This window comes from Macrobrachium nipponense, chromosome 44 (genome assembly GCF_015104395.2).
Source record: "Macrobrachium nipponense isolate FS-2020 chromosome 44, ASM1510439v2, whole genome shotgun sequence".
Classification (NCBI taxonomy): Eukaryota; Metazoa; Arthropoda; class Malacostraca; order Decapoda; family Palaemonidae; genus Macrobrachium; species Macrobrachium nipponense.
In genome coordinates, this window is record NC_087221.1 from 42,156,417 (window position 1) to 42,178,674 (window position 22,258).

Consider the following 22,258-nt stretch of genomic DNA (forward strand, 5'->3'; position numbering starts at 1 on the left):
TAATAGTGGTCTAGAACATGCTACAGCCAGGCATTTAGTTGTGAATATTACTGCTATTGGATTTTAACCTAGTGAAGATTTGTTTACCACCCCATATTCCCACATTCTGTTAGACAATTCCTTTATAGCTTTATATCATGGCAAGGGTATGGGCTTCTTACTCAAGCCCTTCGTTTTTCTGGCTGTGGGACCATCATGAGTACTGGAGCCTACATGGGAAAGTTGTCAGTCTCTGACAGATCTGGGACATGAAGTAAAATCATGAATGAATATGATTTATAGTGAGCTCTGTATTTTCCACAGAATTGTAATTTGAAAACGATTAGGGATTTTTCTTCAGTTTCTACTTAGAATTGAACAAATCAATGAAATAGACCTGAAAAGTGGTAATCTTCATTTTGTTTATTTTTTATACAGCAATACTTTACTATTTTTTATGGTCTTCCGTATCTTTTTTATATGAATGTGCAGTAAATTTTGTTGTAAATATGGGTACTGAACTAAGAGGCACCTACTAGGTATGCAACACATAAATTATATGAAATATCACTCCCCAATTGAAGTTTGCTCTTCTACTAATATTTGTGTTTTCCTTCCAAAAGAGGTTCTCTCCATGCAGCCTCAAGGCAATCCGTGGTGTGCTAATGGCCAAATCTTCACGTTGTTTCACTGAACCTGAGGAGTCTTATTGTGGAAATCAGCGAGTTGAAGGGCAAGAAGACTGTGATGCTGGTCTTGTAGGACAGGACGACATTGATATGTGCTGTGACAAGCACTGTAAATTGAGGGCTGAAGCTAAATGTAGTGATCGCAATTCTCCTTGCTGTTTGGGTTGCCAGTTTATGAGCAGAGGGTTCAAGTGTAGAGAAAAACAGCCAGCAACTTGTGAGAATGAGGCAAGATGTGAGGGCAACAAGGCTGAATGCCCTAAAGCTAAACCCATGGAGGATGGGACGCCATGTATTGAAAAAGGAAAATGCCTTGGTGGGGTTTGTCAACCTTACTGTGAAACTCAGGATATGCAGAGCTGCATGTGTGACACAAGTAAGAAAATGTAAAATGTACAATTTTCTCTTTTTCATAATATACTGTCATGTGTTGGGGTGGAAATGATCTTTATAATTAGGAAAAGGTTGCAAAGAAGCCATTTTCAGGATAGGAGTGAAGGGGATTCTAAAGTTACGTTTGTGTGTACTCCATTCCCTGCAATAGGGAACATAATTATTGAGCATAAATGGTTAGTACGGGATTAGTACTATGTAGTCCACCCCATATCATAAAGTAATCAGTTGCTTCGGCAGAGCATTCCTCTGCAGTTTGGGGAATATTTGGTTACATGTAGAACTTTCACTTTTCATAAAGTTCATTTGGGGACAAGTGCAAGCCAGTCAGGACCCCATCCTATCAAATTAAGGATTAAAGTTATTTGTATCATCATAGTCATTATATGCCAGGCCAGATTTGATTTACTAAACCTTGCAAAGAATTGATACTGCTTTTTTCAGTTTGCTTGGCTATGAGTGCAGTGGTAGTAGGCATTTTGAAAGATTTTTTCCTTGTTACGTGAATAATCATCTTTATTCCAGTTGACGATGCTTGCAAGAGATGTTGCCGCAAAAACCTCAATGATACTTGTTTCCCTGTAACGCCTGTGGACATTCTCCCAGATGGTACACCTTGTATTCATGGGTTTTGCAATAAGGTAAAGTATTTTTCTCTTTGTTAAATATGTTGTCATACTCTTCAATTCTCTCTTTATTTGAGAAAAGTTAGTTACTTTTATTGCCATTTCCCAACTTGAAATCTGCTCAACTTATGTTAAGCTGTACTTTGGTAAAATTTTTTCCAAAAAGCAGGATTTAAATATAAAAAATTAGCTCTGTAACTCTTATAGAAGTTGATGCCCAAATGAGAAAAAAAACTGCCCTGCTTAGTTCCTGATGCTGAAGGAAAAAATGCTCAGTGATTGCAGTTTAGGGGGCATTTCCCAAACTCATTCTCTTACCACCCATTAACTACCTTGTTACCAAATTTCAACAACAGTTTCAAGCTCCCAATAAAGGATACTCCTACATAAAAGGTTTAGGTTTGTATAAATAGAAATTAAAATAACTTTTAATTGAGATTTTGCTATTTTTGTAAAAAAAAGAAAAAAAAAAAATGCAATATACCGATGTTAAATTGGAGAGCGTAATATTTCATGAGTAAAAATATTATTTAGTTATCTTTGGTTAGTATTGTACGGCTTTTGTCAATTGCATTGTCAGTAAAATCAGGATGTATTGAAGTAATCACGTTAAGTTATCCTCATAGATATCAAGATGGAACACCTCAATATTTATACCTATGTTTTTTCTAGGGTAAATGTGAAAAGACAGTCCAAGATGTTGTTGAACGTTTCTGGGACATTATTGAGGACATCAATATCAATACTGTGCTGATGTTCCTTCGTGACAACATTGTGGGTACTGTTATTATTATTTCTGTCATCATCTGGGTACCAGCTTCATGCATATTTAGCTATGTGGATCGCCGACGCCAAGATGAATATCACAAATATGTTCGCTGGTATTACAGTAATGAGTTGGTTCATCCTACTGACAGTGTTCGCATCATTGATAGCAAACGAACTAGAGTCCATGAGCCAAATCGTTCTCAAGAAGCTGCTAGTCGCACTCATAATATTGGGCCAAGGGTCCTTGCCACTCGAGAGCCTCCAGAGGGCGCAGAGAGTAGGCAAACTTTGAACACCCCACAGTCTCCTCCTGTGTCTCAACAGTATGGAAGTGCCATGTGAAATAATTCATTAATATTCTCTTGATAATGCATTGCTAACTTTTTTACCACCAAGATTAGTAATATTTTGTAATAGTTTGTAAGGTTGCTGTAGCAGTGAATGACTGTTACCAGCAGTAGATTTTTCTATGGAAAGGGGAAACTGATGACCATAGGGAAAAAGGTAATTACAAGTTATTTGTATTTTATATTGATGGGTAAATAGCATCACAAGCTATTTTGTGCATAGTGTTACCCTGTTGTAAATCATAAATATATACCATTACCTTGCTAAGGTACCGTAGATAGAGACACAAGGGTGCCTAATGATGGAAATTGTGTAGTCAGGAGTAAAACTATTGACAAAAAGATGTCAGCACTTGTATTTTCATTTCCTTCATCATGTGGAATGAATAGTAATACATAATGTTGTGCCTCTTTAAGAGAATGCTGAATTACCAAAATGGAACATCAAAGAATTTTTATAAGTACTGTAAAGTGTCATTTAGGTTGCACATGAAGTTTGCACTACCGTATCTTGCAAGATAGATGACTTGGGTGTTATGTTTTAGAATCATGGTATGGTAAAATGATTGGCCATCTGCACTCATTCAAGGCTTGACCATTCTCTAATCGTAATTATTTATTCCCTTGTGGATTTTTTTTGTATTTATGCACTTGATTTCCATATTTCATACATTTCATGATTTTTTATGTAAGGCAGTGTCATGATTGTTGAGACAAACCATACTGTTACATTGACTCACATGTTCATGTGACTTAGTTTGAAGTACTGTCATTACGTAAATTTGTTTTCTATTCATAGTAGATTTTATCTCTTAGTTGTCTGTTTACAGTGTCATAGTTGGTAGATTTAGTTATTTTATACTGTTTTTGATATGCATAAGTCCTGTTTTTCATTATACTAATATGGTTTATCTGTATCCTGATATAATTGAAGTCTCATTGGAGCAAATATTTAGCTGTATTAATCAAGGATGTTTATTGTTGTTGGTTATATTTATGAATCAGTGAGTCGTCATCCCCAGGCTAGTGTTTAGTGCCATGTTTGGTGAACTAAATTTAATTATTTGTCTTCCATAGTCTTTGAGTAAAACCTGCTGTTATGCACTGGGGGTTACAATGAGGTGAAGAGAGGTGAAAAGGCAGTCATACATCTTCAAGATGTGAACTAGTGGTCTGATTGAACAGCTACATGTATAACAATAATCATTTCTTCTGAATACAGTGCACATAAATGGAAAGTTCTTTCTCAGTTGGACTATGATCCCAAATGGGAAATAGATGTTAATTTAAAAGTAAAAATGTACTGCTACTACTTAAGCTTTATGAGGGTTAACAGATCATTGTAGGACATACTAGAAGTTCTCTGCAGTGTTGCTTTGGCTCCTAGCTGCTTTGTTTTTTATTTTTTCTTTAATTTTCATCCTTTCTCTTGGCGTCCCCACTAGTTTTATTGAGGGTTTACATCTGTTTTTTCTTGTGGTTTTTTAAAATAATTTCTGAGAACTGTGATAGATGGAGCTTTTGTCAAGACGACTAATACAATTTGGGCATCTTCATTTGGAGTCAGCCCAAAAATTTTTTTGGTTTTCATTGAATTTTAAAAATGATTAGGGTGAGAAATGTTGATAGAAAATAATTTCATTTCATCTTGTGTTCTTATTTGATAGTTATGCATTAACTGTACACTGTATGATTTACACATACATTGGCATTGTAGATAGTATACCATTTGTATTCAGTGCATCTCTGTCGCTAGGGACAGGGACTAACTGCTGGAAAACCACTTCATTTCTGACCTGAAAGGAAGTTTTCACAAGGAATTCAATAATGTTCTTTTTAAGCTAAATAAAATAGTTCTGAGTCTTTTATAGCTACTTTTCAGTCTGGACGGTATATTAATACAGCCTTCCGTGGAGTTTGCATATTGATTTTATAGATGATGAAGATTGCGCTTGAGCCAAAGATTGGAGTGTTAGAGGTTTCTTTCTTTAGTATATCATTGGTATTTATGTGGTTGTAAGTAAAAGCCTCAAGTTTGGTAATTAAGATTTTTATAGTTAAGAAATAAATTAGCCTGGAATGTTAAGCAGAGTGAATTTGAAGTGTATTGAAGATAATAGTTTAATCAAATATGTTGACCTTTGGTGATCCTACTTACAAGAATGTCGAATTTTAGTTCATGTTTATCATAACTTTATTCTAGCTCTGTAATTCAATTTCCTTTTACTTTGTGTTGAATTTCCTTAATTGATATCTTAACATTTACCACTGCATTTTATAATTTGCAAATATTCATATTCACTTAATTTTTTGCTTCTCCAAAAATATTACTACCGTGGACAGTCTTAAATATTTTTCATGTGCCAACACTTTCTAGGACTGATGGCCTTAAGTTAAGTCTACAGTTGTATGGATATTGGTATCCTTTATAGGGAGAGGAATTGTTTTCATGACTTAAGTAATTGCTCATGCACAGCAATAACTCAGCTGTGTTTAAATTTGATAAGGATGATAAAAATGTCAACTTTCATACATAAGGTATTAGTACAGGAGTTACAGCTTGAGTTAATTAAAAACTGTATTATGTTAAATTCTTTGAAATGCCTCTACTAGTTGGTATTATTGAAGAACCATTTTGTTTACTGTTAGAGGATGTTCAATCCATAGGAAACGTAATGTGATTATGAATGAAGTGCTTACATTTCAGGAGTTTTGAAATGTTCAATTATTTTATTCATTGAATAAGATGGCCATTTAGCAAAATACTTTAGTGTGAAACCTGAATGTGTTTTCTTTTCACATAAATAGTTAAGTGGAATTGTACAAAAGTCAGGGTTTTTGTTTATTCAACTTACGTATAACTGCATATAGGTGTCTTTTTAAAATTTTCAATGCAAATATTTTTATATTTTTCAGGTGTAAATATTTAAGTTACTCGGGTAGGACCAGGTCAATAATTTATTACCGCAGAAGGAAATTTGTGTTTATAGTCTTCAGATAGTCACTTTTATGTTCAGCTAGACTTACTTGAAGATGCCATTTAAGGCAAAATAAAGGCTTTTGTAAGTATAAAACCTTTTCTTTTGTTGTCACATCAGTTTAATTACACATTATCTTTACGATATTCAGTTTTTTTTAAGAAAATTCATTTGAAATTTATATGCTATTTCTCTTCTTTGCTAGTACATTACAGTGGACTCACAGCTTATGCAAGGGTGACGTAGAGGCTATAGAAAATATGCTTTTGTAACAGTGAATATAGTTTTCTTTTTTTTTTTTGTCCTATATTAGATCTTTGTTAATAGCAAGAAATTCTTTTTGCAGTATGAAAGAAGTTCAAGTGTCAGGTGAAAGGAAGCCTGATACTGGTGCCAAACATGGCTAAAAACTGCATGAAAAGTTTGCCCATCACTGCCAACTTAAATAAAGAAATGGTCAAAAAAGGTTGCCAAAGCTGTGGGTCTATTGTATTTTCAATTTCCTACCAGCTTACTAGTTATGTAGCAGTGAAGAATTGGGAGTAAGGGTTTTTCTCTTCGAAGTCTGAGGAAAATTTTCTATGTGAAATTAGATATTTTGATTTATTGTTTCCATGATGTTTACTAATATATGCTCTTTCTGAATTGGTATCATACTGATTTTTTAAATATTTGGTTCATACCATTATTATTTATATTGTTTTGGTTTGCTTGATATATCACCATCAGCACATAAAAGAAAGTTGAATAGTAGTATTGACAATTTTAGTAACAACTGATGCAAGCAGCGGAATGGTTGTTTTATGATTTTAAGGTAACTGAATATTGTAAATATTTTCAGGATTTTGCACTGGAAATATCTTCCTAACATTAAAGTAAGATTTACAGTGGACTCAACTTCTATAGCTTTATTGAAACCATACAACTAAGCTCTCTCATATTTTGCAATATATGAGTACAGTAGATTTCTTTACAGATGCTGAATTGTGTTAAAATGTCAAAAATACTGATGCACCTTAATTTTGAATTTAACTCCAGTCCTTAACTTTAGAAGGACTGACACATCTTGTACCATTTGTGAAACTTGCGTAACAAACTGAGTACTTACGTTAGAAATTTACTTAGATTTCCAAGTTCAGAAATGATGTTGGTTATGCTAATGGAGTTCACTCAAGTAAAAGTTTTGAAATATGAAATGATCACATCTTGTACATTTGACATATGATAACAGAGATTCAGCTTTTGTTATCATATAGGTTTTAAATCAGCAAGAAGTGGATAATTTAGTATGTTTTCAACACAAGAGTAAATAGTAAATATGAATCACACATTTACTCAATAGGAAAGATGAAAGGTAATAACTATAATGGTTTTTCTTTGATCTTGATAGCAAAAGAGTTACTCCTCCAATGAAGGAAAATAATTATTTGGAAGAAGTGAAGGCTATTATTCATGCATCAGCTACTTGTAAATACTTTTTGTCATATTCATATGTCATTGCCATATCCATTTTAACCTTGTCAGCTTTCCTTAAGGACTATTATTAGCTCATGCCAGAGGCAAATTGGAACGGATACTGTTTGCCATCCATATAGGAAAAGGTTGGTTGGTAGCTAAATTATTCACAATTAGCCATAGGTAACTTTGTATTCCTATATGTTTTTCAATACACATGTAATAGCTCCATTTATGTCATTGTAATCAGTTAAATGGGACTATTAAATGTAGTATACTTGAGTATATTAGGTAATCATTGTACTTATGTTTATGTGCTTTAAAGATTAATATATGTTGCAGACAGTACCATATATGTACATTGCATATATTTTTTATAGTACCCAAAACAGTTTATTTTTCATATTTCAGTGCCCAAATATAACAAATATGTCTTGATTCAACTGTAGGCATTGGATATAGTTCATGGAAGTTTGTATTTGGTATGATCAGTTTAATCTTTTTTGAAAAAAATTATGGTTAATTTTGCTATGTACTAAATTAATGAGTATGCATTTTTATTAATTTCTAATTATTATGATTTTCATTATTATCATTTTAAGTTCCAGCACAATTTTCTAGTCTAATGTGTCATTGTGCCTGTTTTGGCACTCTTCAGTATTAATAGCAATAGATCTTTCCAGTAGCCTTGTAAATCTTAATTGGAGGTGGCTGATAATACAGTATCGAATGAGGCATCAAAACAGGAAACAGGAGCTCTTTTGCTTCCAGACAAAGAAAATGTGTAATTTTGGAAATGTTGGATAGTTTTTGCAGAAATTGTTATATTTAAGTACATGAGTGATGTTGGCTGCAGTGGAGACAGAATACCATTATTTCTTGGTTTAGTCTGTGATTGGTTATGATGCATTGCATCCCTTTTCTCTAGTACAACTAGATTTCACAATACATTGAGATATTGTGATCAAAGAGTGGCTGAAGGGTGACCACCATTTTGAGTGCTCTGTATTCCACGACAAAATTAAGCCATGAATTGAGACATACATACTGTGAACCTATGGTTCTGTTTGTAGTCAAGAGTCATAAGTAAAACATTGTTAATGATTTGACAGAACAGGAACATGTTGGACCTCGGTCTGCAATGATTACAAGAGATGGGGAGACACACTACTATTGGTAATGATTCTTTTGGGCCAATGACTAATTCTGAAGATTACCTCAAGTTCTCTCTCTTTTTTTTTTTTTTTTTTTTCTCTCTCTCTTTTTTTTTTTTTTTTTTTTTTTGGTGGGGGGTGGGGAGAATTGCCTTTTGTTTCTAAAGAAATTAACACTTTTTAGAGAACTTAATATGTTCCAAGTATAAATATACAGTTCATATTATTTGTACTATGCTGCATTACTAGAGCACCTACCAACAATGATTATGACTAATATGCAGAATGTATTTTGCATATTGGTCATCATTAAGACTCCAGTTAAAGCAAGGCGAGGCTAGAGAAGAAAGTTGATTCAGGATTTTTGTTAGCTCAAAAATGACCAGGCTTGCATCATTCATTGATTGTGTCCTTTTTAGTATCTCGAGGGTGTGAATCCTTTTCTGATTATCAATGTAATTGAGGAAGCAATGGGAGGTGCTATGTGTAGAGATGGCAGAATGTTCCAGCAGTATCAGAATAAGATTTAAAAATTTTAAAGAGCTGGAATATAAGGAATTTGGAATTATTATAAGCACATCAAATCTAGTGACTGGAAAGGAACTGTTGTTGAAGTGGTCACATCGATCTCAGTACTGTGCATTGAACATGACATGGTGTCAAAAGAGAGGCTGGACTAGAAGGGTGCATGGATAAGAGATGGTAAATGTCCAAAATTTGTAAAGAGCATCAGTGGAAGTGAGGGAGCTGGATCAACAAGTTGTTGTGGAAGGACCATTCTCATTCTTAGACGGACATGTCTACAATGTTTTGGGACACTGGACTGTGTAGCAGACTGAGAGGACATTCATGCCTGGAAATTATCCAGCAATCCAGCAGACAGAATGGGTTTTCTCCGAATATGACCTGATGGCTTGCTAGACCAAATAGTTTGCAGTGAACCTTTTTTTCTTCTTTGCCTTTACTCCAGTAATGCTTTGTGTTTTCTGAGGAAGAAAAGGAATCATTAAACAGTGTGCAACAGATCAGCACTACTGAGATTGGTGATTATGAAAAGTGAGGTGTTCATAAATTTTGCAAAGATCTGGAATACCTATGAACTTGAGAAGTAGGTCCTTAAGCTGTCTGTTTAACTAGGTGTGACCTTACTTCAGTGTTCAGTATGTAACCCTTATACGTATTAGCCTTCAAGTAATTTGACTTTTGAATGAAGTGACTGCTGAAGGTGGCTATCTTAGCTCTGTGAACAAGCACAAGATCTCTAGGTTACTTTCTCCAACAACTTGCAAGACAACTTCAGTTACTCATTTCAAAGTTACCTGTATAGTTACAAAATCATTGTAGTATAGTATTTTGTGGGAAAATAACTGCAGCCAAGTTCCCAGACTGAACCAAAAGTTGCATACATAGGTGATTGGTTTGGATTTTCCTCTGAGTAATGGGTCTTTTGTTTGCCAGGTTTGCACCATGGAATGAACGTAGGTTTATTTTGTGGTGGCAGAACAATTGGCATTTAGGGTAAGTTACTATCATTAAAAATAACCTTTTGTGATGTTCATAATTATAAGATATTTTATAACACTCATAGGAGAGGCTATAATAACATATTGAACCAGTTTTAAACAAGGATGTTAAGAAAGTATTGATTGAACTTGATTATGAGGCAAGAATTTACCATGCTGTACCTAGAGAAATTTGTGCTCTACCATTATGATCTTTTATACACTAAGGAGGAATTGTAGGAAGTTTGTAGATGGAAATACTTCAGTACATTGCAGTAAGTGGTAAACTTGCATCAGAACATCACACTCACTTTTACTTGCAAAAATTTTTCCTGATAACATGATGTTTAAAATTATTTTTAAGGACTATTTCCAAGTGTTTTGATTAGACTTGTAATTGAATTGAGCAGTAGTATTTAACGTGAACCCCTTTGTAGTGAGCCTAACAAGGGTCTCTGTTTTTTTAATTTATAAAGAACAAAATAGTACATGAAATATAACTTGAACTTGACATAACATGTGGTACCCTGTTTGCAGGTGTTTGAAAGTGCATCTTGAAAGGGCTGTACAGATTTCCAGAAAAAAAAATTTTGTATAGAAAGCTGATAGCAGTTCTCTTAATTATTAAGTTTCAGTAGTGCTTATGTATTAGATTAGGAGCACAGTGTCTTTGGTAGAGTACAGGTGCTTGTTAAGATAACTTGAAATGTGCATTATAAATAGGTTATCTGCTGTTGAAAGACACTTTTATAATGACTTAATTTTATTTGGGAAAAGCCAATATGCGCACGCACACAGAAACTTGCTCATGAACACGTGTGCAGAAATTTCCTTACATGAAGTTTGTGGCCTAATAAGCATTAGTAGTGGAACACTTAGTATGTACTGTATATCATAAATCAGGACACTGATATGTACTCTTTGTGATGTATTTATCATCAATGACAAGATTTTTAAGCATTTTGCATTATATTTGTACTTGGCTTGTCTTTTTGATGTTGATTAGTATGTGTCCATGAATGTGTGAATTTGATTGTATTATTTTGTCTTAATACAGTGAAATATACTTTATATACATGAGGGTCATTCTCTTCATTCTTTGCCAAGAACAAGAATTTTGATAAAAGAAACTAATTTCGAACGTGTAGAAAAGTTTTAACATAGTTATTTGGTAGCAATTTTATTTTAGATGGAATTATATTTCAGTGCTTTAAAAGCAAATATTATTAAATGTACCTTAGGATGTAGTCCTGAAGCAAGATCATTGTTTGGTCTCAACTTGATTGAAGAGTGACTCCCCCTCACAATGGAGGGGTCGTTCTCCAGAGGACTGTGAAACCACTCTGATAGATACTTGCTAGTCTCCAGGCTGACAAACAGCCTCCCTGTGGGTGTTTTTGGACAAATGGGATTCAATTTTTCTTCTTCTGTATCAAAAGTCGAAGACACCTGCAGGTTTTTCCTTTACAGTTGTGCCTGTATTGGAGAAGGCTGTTGGTGACGAGAAGGAAAGCATTGATTCTCTTCTCTCACAAATCAGCAAACCTGTGGGTGAACTTCCTGTTTCAGAGACAGCTCTATGCATGGTTTCTTCTCCATATAGGTATTGGTTGAGAGTATGTTGTTCATGCCGAGTAGACCAATTTTGGACTATGTCATGCTCTTTCCAAAGATGACCTTTATCTGCTCATTAATGATGTTTGTATACTATGAATTGTTTTGAAATAATTGTTTCAGAATAATGCTTGTGTTGAACCATTGACAATTTGTAATACCCACCACATTGTGGAAGATGAACAATGTAAATCACCAACAAACCTTAAATACATACATCTTAAATATTTACTGGCAGGGTTTCTAATACAAGACTACTAAATACTCTAAAATTTTTATTTAAACTTTTGAATAGATACAATTAATATTATATCATAATAATATTGTAATAAACACAATGACTAGGTAAGGAATGATCTGATGTTATATATTTAAGTACAAAGTTCAATAATAATTATCATTTTTCACTACTATATTCTTGATTTTAAACTAATTGTCATTTGAAGAGATTAGACACCATTGTTATCAGAGGAAGCGCAACATAAAGTTCATATGAATATATAAACTGATCTGTATCACAGGTTTCATTCCATTTACAATAAAACAAAGCAATGCATTACAGGTTTAATTATATTTGCAATAAAACAAAGCAATGGAATTCTGACAAATATGTATACCATCTTGTTGCAAAGTGCAGATGGGTGTCTAGTGTCTTGAATGAAATATATTAACCTTTTTAAATTTTTTTAAGAGTCCAAACTTCGCTTGTGGAATCTCAAAGAGATTACATTTGCCTGATGTCACTGGAGAATCTCAAAAAGGTTAATGAAGTTTATCTGCATACTGTTTTTAAGTTAATGTTTTAGTAATCTGCAAGTAGCAAAAGCTTAGCTTTTATAGCAAAAGCTCAGCTTTTAATGCACAAGATAGTGTTCCTAGGTATACAAACCTTAGCCTTCTATATTGCAGTATCTTCAAGTTATGACAAGGGTAGCACCCAAGTGGGGAATGGGGGTAAGGGGATGCCCATTCTCACCCAACCAATTTTATCAATTTTTCTTTTGGCTCGTATGCAGAATAAAAACTAATTGTTTTGTTCCTACATGTTATACAAACCCTCAGTCCTTTACTATAGGAATTACTTAAAGTGTAGCCTGGACACGGCCGCTGAATTCTTTGACAAGGCAGTTGGGTAGTCAACTACCGGTCTGGTCATTGGTAGTCCCTCCGACTGGATGTAAACATTCCAATTTGCTTTCGGCCATTGTCACGGATGGACATGTTCTCCACCGCTCTCTGCCCGACTGTTAACTGCTGTTTTCTTTCAATTCCGGTGGGATTTTTCTTTGTTATTTCTTATTATAAGTTATGATGGTTGTTGTGATAATGTGTATGTGATATACTGAATCATGCAAACCCATGAGTCACAACAACCTTGTACCCTGCCCCAGGAAAGAGGGTAGGAGGTGCGGCAAAATCTGCGCCTCAATAGATCGATTTTCACGCCCTTTGTCCATCATGTCAGGGGCTTGGGTAACTTTTTTTTTTTTTTTTTGTGCGGAGTGGTCCGTTTGGTCTATGACACAGTGGGGGAAGTTTGCTGGGAGGAGGAATACATTGGGAGACCTGTGATGAGGGTAAGACACCTCCCACCACATCGAAGTACTAACCTCCTCTTCCTTCGCAATCATCCCATACTCCCTGTCACCCCCTCTGGGAGGAGCTTCATCTTTTCCTTCCCCTTCTGTGAGTTAGAGAGGGAAGAAGGGAAGGGGCTGTGGTCCCAGACCAGGGGATCGCTCTACCTTAGATTTGGATGGAAAAATTAAGGTAACTAAATCAATGTGTGAATTTGATTTGATTGTATTATTTTGTATGAGGGTCATTCGCTTCATTTTATGTCAAGAACAAGACTTAGCTGAACGTGATACAGCATGTCAAAATCCCAATCATGCACTGAGGTCAGGAAAGAAGAGTCGAGGGAAAAAATTGTCCAAAGAGGAATAGTCTTGAGAAATACTGTGTGATGCTTAAAGCACTAAAGGACAGAAGTCTCTTGTTGCTTAAAGCACTAAAGGACGAAGTCACTTGATGCTTAAAGCACAAAAGGATGGAAGTCAGTTGGGACTGAAGTTCCCAAGAGATAGAGGCATTATAATAATAATAATAATAATAATAATAATAATAATAATAATAACTCCCTCGAAGAAGGCAAACCTTATAGTTTACATGAGAGGCTTAACCCAATCTGATAAAAACTATAAAGGCAAACCATAGTCTTTACAACACACACTGAAAGGGAATGGACCTGATCCGTTCGAGGTAAAAGGAAAAGTCTGTGACCTGTTAAGCATAAGCTCCAAATGCCCTTCTATACCAAATCATAGATGTTTCCCCCTTGATGCATGTTTGCCAAAATACTAGAGGTAGAGAAATAAATTGGTTGTTACCTTTTGAGAAAACACACTGGAGCCATTGGAGAATTCCAGCTTCCAGTTACAGTTAGGGTGCCACTCAATAGGAAAAGGTGAACAAGAGGCTGACAAAGGAAGAGAGCTGGGTCGATCACACACTGCTTCAACCAAAGAATCGGCAGACTGAATAAGCTCTCTGCCAGCGATCAACAAGGAACAGTCAGTACAGGTGATGGAACTTAATTCCATCACTATGTACTCTGAGAACAAAATGAAAACTAGTCGACATCAATAATGCAAAATATCCCCTTTTTTCACCAATGAAGTTAAGTATACCTTAGTTTAACCAGACCACTGAGCTGATTAACAGCTCTCCTAGGGCTGGCTGGAAGGATTAGATATTTTTACTTGACTAGGAGCCAATTAGTTAGCTCGCTATGGGACCAACAGCTTCTTGTTGGATCTGAAACACATTTATATTGAGAAATTAGTTTCTAATCACCAGAAACAAATTCCACCGATTCCATGTCGGCAGAGTGGGGAAGCAAACTCATGACTACCAAATCAGTAAGCGAGCATGTAAACCACACATCCATCGAGGTACTACCCAACAACGAATTAGCTCTGTAATTTACACGCTCTTAAAACTTGATTTTACGTAAACTAATGCATTTTACATTTAAACAAATGTAAAATGCATTTAAATAAATTTTTAATACCATTTCTAACATCATTTGAATATTAAACCACTCCATTATATGCATCTAGTATACACATCCATAAAAGAACACAGAGTATGAAATAAGAAAAGAACAAGTTTCTAATCATCCTGAGGAGTGGGCTATAGTGACGATATGGCATTTTCGTATGTTGCAACAATCAACTATCACAATCCAAGTAAATAAATTAGTTAATCTAATGCTCCCCAGTATAAAAATGTGTACATATCACAATACATTTTGAGGTATAAATATAGCACCAAGATGTTTATTTTTATATAATAAAAGTATTATACAAGTGAAGGGTAGAGAACTTGCATGAGGAAACCTGTTTTTAAAGGAAAACCAAGATACTAGTGATAAAGAACTCTGTATGATTACTTAATATTATATAGTTCACCTTCTTCAATCATTTCCTTCATTCATAAGTAGTTAAAATACCCATGAAGAGACAATTATTAAAGTTACATGATTACACTGCAATTTAATTATTGTATTATGTTATAACTGACAACAATAATAGTATGGGAAGATTTAACATTTCCACTCACTTCATATAACCGTTAATTTCTGGCAATGAAGTGGTGTAGCAATATGCCCTTTATCATTAAGGAGCACTGCCACTTTGCAGATAATTTTTTACAAGAAATTCTCATCCTTTTACAAAACTGAAGAGATTATGTGATTAGAATGACAACCCTGAGTCCACTCTAGTAATGGATGCTACAGCAATATTGAAGTCTTTGGTAAATAAATTATCAGCATTGTAAAACAGGTAATAAATCTAATTTACTAAGAAATAGGTGGCTGAACTGGAACAATGTAGATGGCACTACAAGTTCTTGGCAACATCTTTTGGGCTACACCTATCAGAGTATGAAAATGACTTTGTGTTACAGTATTGCCAAAATAATTTATACAGTAATGATAACACTAAAATAAACAATAGAATAACATAAACCATCTGTGGGGGCTAGAAATTTCATATTTTTTTACCAAAGCTAACAGGGCAACTGGTGTATATTACAACTTTTATTGTAAAATATTTAAATATACTACACAATTATATTCACATTTACTTGCCTTTGTGCCTTGCACAGTTGCAATAAACAGCCTTACTGTCAACAATATGACAAATTTTGATCATCATCCACATAGCCAGTGTAGTCACATTTGCCATAGTTTAACTAATACATAAGAAAAAAATGCTTAAAATTTGGGATTTGTAGGATACTAAATATTGCTAATAAGACAGCAGAACCTATCTGGTCTCTGGATTTGTCAACTAACACAGTACAGTATTCTAAAACATTTTTGGCAGATGTATCTTTAGTGACAATCACAGATTTATATACAAAGTACGGTTTGATAGCATTGCAAGTAACAACAGTTTTAAATATTTCCTTTAAAATAATCATTCACTTATAACCATTTCTTGATCAAACATAACAATTGTATTTTGACACAAAAAATTTTGTGCAAATACTATGTGAAGTGTTATAATATAAAACACTCACCAAACTTAGTGTACAGAGGCCTGGTGCAGCAAGTGTTTTGCGGCCTCATCTACAACATCACCAAATCCAGGTTTCCGAGTTGGTTTAGGGAACCCATGTCTCAGAGAAGCTCGTTGCCAGCGTTCAGCAAACTCCCTGTACCTTTCACATTCTCTGCAAATTAAATTAAATCACATTATGTTAAGATCAAATTAAATCACATAGATACTCAAAGAGCAGAAAGTTTACCTAACTTAATAATTACAATGCAAATGAAAATTACACTAGAGTACAGTTACTCACTCCATGGGTGGACTCTATCAAGGTAGTTGGATTAGTTATTGTTTTTAACACTTAAAAGAATATGAATCTGAAGCCATTACTACTGAAGCAGATGACCTTAAGGTACAAAACGATTCTGTCGGAGGAGAATGCAACATCACCTACTCCTGTGATGAAGTGTATCTTTTTCAATAGAAATGACCACATGCATTCCAAAATATTAAAAAAATTGTGTAATTTCTACTCTACTGTGTACTCCTGGAAACCAATGCATTCCAATTTTCAATCACCAGTTGCACATAACTGCCAAAAGGTAGACAGTTATGGATATCATTATTATTCAACAATTTACTGAACTGTAAAAAAAAAAAAAAAAAAATCCCTGACAACCATATAGGTTGGTCTAAAGGATTAATTAAAAAAATAATATACCTATTATATACAGTATCAACATCAAATCACAGAAAATACTCAAAGTATAAAGGTTGACAAAAAAAAATCAGAGTTGGAATTCATACTGGTTAAAATTTTAACCAGTCATCAATTTCAAGGGAGATGCTGTGCTGTATTTATTTACTCAGTACAGGCAGTCGCCCGGGTTACGACGGGTTCGGCTTACGACATTCCGAGGTTGAGGCGCTTTTCAATTATATTCATCAGAAATTATTTCCAGGGTTACGACGCATGTTCCAGGGTTATGATGCCTACAACGCTCATCTGGCACAAGAAATATGACACCAAAAATGCAAAATAATCAATATTTGAAGTGTTTTTTGATGAAAAATGCAATAAGAATGCAGTTTACATAGTTTTGAATGCACCCAAAGCATTAAAAGTAAGGTTTTCTTAGGATTTTTGATGATGTTCCGGCTTACGATGATTTTCAGGTTACAACGAGTCTCAAGAACGGAACCCCCGTCGTAACCCGGGGACTGCCTGTAATTTAATTGTTATTGTGAACTTTTATCCAAAAATACAACTTTTTAAATTCCCAAATACAAATAGTGATACATTAGTTCTGTATTTGATACAAGAGCTTCAACCTCTCAAAAGCCATTTTCAAGCAGTCGTTTTTAATACAATGACTAAAGTACTGGACTAAAAAGGTACATACTTGGTAATAGTGTCTCTGGTCATGTTTTATAAATATAAATTGGACATTTTCACAAAATGTTTTAGAATTTTTGACCCTTTATGATAAATGCAACTTTCAAAATAATCCACAACTTCTCGCCAATGACAGTAATAAGGATTAGTTTTTCCAGACCTCTGAGTCTTATATAGACTATTCTCAGGCTGGTAATGACATTAGCAAGAAGAAAACACTAATTAATTTTATAACAAACTCATTTGTACCAAGCCCACTAAATGTTATTAAACTATTAACTTAAATAAAAACATGGATAAATGCAAATGTTACTGACACGAGCAGATTACAGTCTCTTGGACACTATTCACAAGGTTTCCCAACAAACATGGTAAAGTGAAAAAAAAAAAATACAAATGTAATAGACTAATAAGGCAGTACTAGCTGGTCAAAGTGCTATGGGATCCTGAGCTTGCACAAAAGCAGAACAATAAAGAGCGAACAAATTACAGCAAGGCATAGGGTAAAGAGTTTGTATGTAAAAAAAAAATGTGATGAGATTCAAACTAATGAAGAGATGGTGAGGGTGCAGATGACTACAATTGTGAATTTCTCAAGAATAGTAAATCTTAATTTTGAATATGCAGTTTATCAATGCCATTAAGCAACATTTGAATCCAAACTTCAAGTCATAAATAATATAGTTTGAAACACTGCAAGATATGCAGTATGAAGTATATACATTGCTCTATATCAGTGAACTACACTGCTCTTCTACTCTAAACAAATATATAAAAGGGTGGTGATGCTTACCTCAGCCGAACGATAGCACAAAGATAACGGAGATATATTTTTGTAAAATTTTTTTTAAGAAAATATGGATACAGCAACATTCACTATACATAAATAAGCAGGATTTGCAGTTATATCAAGTCTGAACATTCCATGATTAAGTTTTTATTTAGTCTGCCTTAACTGTCCAAAAAACTTAATTCCTAACTGCTGGACCAAGACATGCTGAAAAAATTCAAGTGATAACTAAAAATTATGACAAAAAATCTTGGACATAATGTCTTACCTGTAGTTATAGAATTACCAAAAGTGAATCTTTTAAAGCAGCTCATTGGTACCAAGATACCAATTTAATAAAATTTAAAATGTATCAGTTATCAGTGATAATTATTGAAATACTGAATAAATTTACCTAAAAATGAATTATTATTAGGCTTTCAATAGTTATTAAACTACATACAGTAATTCAATTTGATTAATGCATGGTATATTCAATTGCTACTATCCATAAATATTTTCATATTTCTAAGGGTTCTACATCCAATAATGATAAACGGAAGGCAAGTTGTCAAAATAAGTTGGATGACCAGAGTGGAATATCCTGCATTTATGTGTTGTGAAGATATTTCAATCTAAGGTTTATATTTAATGTCACTACAATAACTCTTAAGGGCTCTAAAATTACAAACTGGACTTGCAAAAATGTTTTGATATATAGTAAGCCTCAACCATTTGTGAGGTTAGGTTCCAGAACCTGTTGTGGATCAGGAGGAATCGTGAATGTTTGGTACGAGTCACTATAAATGCTATTAATGGTTATTTTTAGAGTTTAGACCCTAAATATGACCCAAATCATGCTCCTAAAGCACTTTAATTTATTAAAAGTTAGCTTAATACATTACCCTTAAAAAAAGAAAGAAATGGTTGACGTAAAAATAGAGTACAGTATCGCCTAATGGGTATTTGCCACACTAGCGCATTTACAGTATGGTATACTAATGTTACCCTATATTAATTCACTGGCAGCTGTTTTCTTTTGCACTCACAGTAAGGTAAAACCAAGTAACAAATCGGGCTGTAAAATAAATGACTGACATTTTCTTTGTCATTGTCAGGAAGGTAAATTAAGTAAACTTCATAAACTTCATGTGTCAAAATCATATAACGAAGGTACAATTCAATACTATAAAGAAAACATTCATACTGTACACGGACCTATGAAAAAATCGTGAATGCAAATTGGTTAGGTTCGAATTAAATTTCTGAGAATCCAGAAATGCAAATGTATGAGGACTTAATTATTCCAGTACTCAATATAACATATGTGGATTACCTATTCCATAAAACACCCTCAGAGATTTTGGTTAAGTGGGCTTACTTACAAAAATGTAATACAATAATGTATTACCTTATATAGTTCCTATATAATGTGACTTACACAACAAGAGGACATATCACAAACCACAATCTTAGTAAGCAAATTTACTGTTGGCATAGAAAATAGAACACCTAAAAAGCTACATCAGGTACAAAATACATACAATGGAACATAAAAAATATTTCAGGTATCGTGTACATACTAATATACAATACAATATAGTATAAAAATAACTTTTTTTATAAATTAACTTTTAATAAATTCATTACTTACAACAGCATATTTCACAGTCGTGAAATAGTCCCAGATATTTAGTGCATCTTGAAATGAAAACAGCACTCAACTGTAGTACTTCACATGTGTGGGGCTACCAGTCTTATTTTTCAAATCCTCTGATTCATTAGTTGCAAGAAATGAATGGGGCTGGTACGGGCTGTCCCCGGGTTACGTTGTTCCGGACTTATGGTACTTGCCTCATGGCACTGTTAACCACAATTTTTCAGTGCCTTAAGAGGATTTACAGTGTCATTACCTGCTTTATGGTGCTGTAACCCAGACTTTTGGTGCTGTAACAGCACTGTAAGTGCTATTTATTCCCATTATAATTATGATTCAGATTAAGGTGATTTCTGGCTTACAGTGCCCTGCTAGGAACAGAATGCCTACATAACCTGGGGACTGCCTGTATATAAAACGTGTATGTAGGTCTCCTCTATAACACGTCCTCTGTCCGCACATTATTTCCTGCATTATTTATAATATGTACTGTCATGTGAAAATCTCAAACCACTCTACTATCACTATTTATGGAATTAGTAAACAGATTTCAGTATGTTTAGTAGTTCAACAGACACTCACTACTTAGGTAAACTCTTATTAGATTTTGATCTAATACTTATAGCTAACTTCAGTGTAAATAAAATTTCTGATCTAAAAAAAATTTTAACAAAGTTTGAATACTGCAATTCCCTAAGTAGAAAAATTAGTCACTAGCACTGTCTAGACTAATTTCTATGTTTCAGAAGAAGTAGTCACTTACTGCACAGAAGCATAAGTTCTTCAAAAACCCGATGGTGTAAAACTGGAGTACCTTATTAAAAATGTTGCATCAATATTTCATTCTCCTTATATATCATAAATATTGTCATATATAATAGTCCCTTAGCATGACATACAAAACAACTATGTTATAACATTCAGGGAAATTCCAAATTTCACACAAGTATTGTTTTTAAAACAGCAACTTCGCTCACTCTGGGGGTGGGCAGAAAATGACTGTCCATATCAATGGAGGCCTAAAACTTAATGCAAGGCTCATAACTTTCCATAACCACAGGACAAAACTCACCAGCACTCACTTTTATCAATTACATAAATCAAGTGGAAAAATTAGCAATGCATACTTAAGCCTACAACAAAACATAAAAAACAAAAGGCTATGTCAATACAGAAGCATTAACTGGTAGTTATGCTAAGGAACATTCAACACAAATTGCATAAAAAGAAACACAGTGACAAAAAGCTGTCTCTACCACCTGTCTCTATCAAACTGACTGCCTGATATCAATGTGTAACTACAATTAATTGTTTATCAAAATAACATTAAATGTAGGCATAAGAAAAAATCTATGTCCAATGCAAGGACCGAGTTGTTATTTTGAATACTTCTGAAAATTCAAGTTTCAAAGCCCCCACATTCCCCTAAGACAAGATTTCCTTACCAAACATATTCTAAATCATAATTTTTTCTACCAGCAACTGGTTTCTAGCATTTTCTGAGGGTAGTATTTTACTGCCCAGATCCAAAATTGCCAAACTTTAAAGATCTAACAAGAGCAATATAGCAGATATTTTACTACCATTGGCAGTTTGAACAGTTAAATTACATTATAAATAAGACTTACATTACTTTTAATAAGACTGACAATACCTTTTCAGGTAAACTAGGACATTTCACTCAATGACTCACATTACTGTTTTAGGGAAACTAAAGACCAGTACCTCATACAGTGCAAATGAATATTGCAGTATAAAACTGAATCAAAATAATAATGCTATATTAACTTGTTTCATTACATAGTTGCAATTAATACTTTCATAAACCAATTATAAGTGGAAAACCTAATACCAGAGAGGCTTCAACTGAGTTACCACAAAAGTTACTCTTCCTCTAACAGTAACATATGTGCAGGTTTTAAGTGTACAACTAAATATTGTCACAGACTTGCAATTACATTAATGCAACAAAGAATTTTATGAACAAAATGATCAGGAAGAAAGCTAAACTAGATTTCCATGCCAGGAAGCAACTGCAGGTGAAAGCTATACTTAAAACATTAGACTATTGGCATACAATGCAATGGCATGACCAACTGTTAATATAAAGCACAAAAAGTATCATTTCATTCCCTGTCTTAGTATAGTTACCACAGAGGGCAATCACACCTAAGTAAAATATATATCAATTTATAATTTTGTTGAATTGTTAGTAAATGTGTTAGGTGCATTATGCTGAGAGACAGGTGGGGACCGTGGGGTTTTCAAAACCTGACGGCATTCAGCTCCCTCTGGAGGATGACGAGCGGCAAGGCCTTTGCCCCTGACAGTGCCCAAATGATTAGAAATTGCTTGGGAACATTCTGCTT

At 34.1% G+C, this 22,258-nt stretch overlaps 2 protein-coding genes across 5 annotated transcripts in view; one reads left to right on the forward strand and one right to left on the reverse strand.

Moving 5' to 3' along the window:
• The window catches only part of LOC135204236 (ADAM 17-like protease), an 80,507-nt gene extending 69,530 nt beyond the window's left edge, over positions 1-10,977 (forward strand). Inside the window, exons 10-13 of one of the 4 annotated variants that reach the window (XR_010312143.1) lie at positions 603-1,044; positions 1,587-1,702; positions 2,360-5,864; positions 6,127-10,977. Coding sequence is in view for 2 of the 4 variants with exons in the window: in XM_064234345.1 (XP_064090415.1) it covers positions 603-1,044; positions 1,587-1,702; positions 2,360-2,797 (996 nt within the window). In the remaining 2 variants the exon portion in view is untranslated. Of the gene's footprint in view, positions 1-602; positions 1,045-1,586; positions 1,703-2,359 lie in introns of all 4 variants that reach the window. The other 3 variants (XR_010312142.1, XM_064234345.1, XM_064234346.1) reach the window with 3 other exon arrangements.
• A 790-nt stretch (positions 10,978-11,767) lies between these two features.
• LOC135204237 (ADAM 17-like protease) overlaps positions 11,768-22,258 on the reverse strand; it is a gene marked incomplete at its 5' end in the record, with an annotated part of 78,169 nt that continues 67,678 nt past the window's right edge. The window contains 1 exon segment of the mRNA XM_064234347.1: positions 11,768-16,248. Coding sequence (XP_064090417.1) covers positions 16,101-16,248 — 148 coding nt within the window.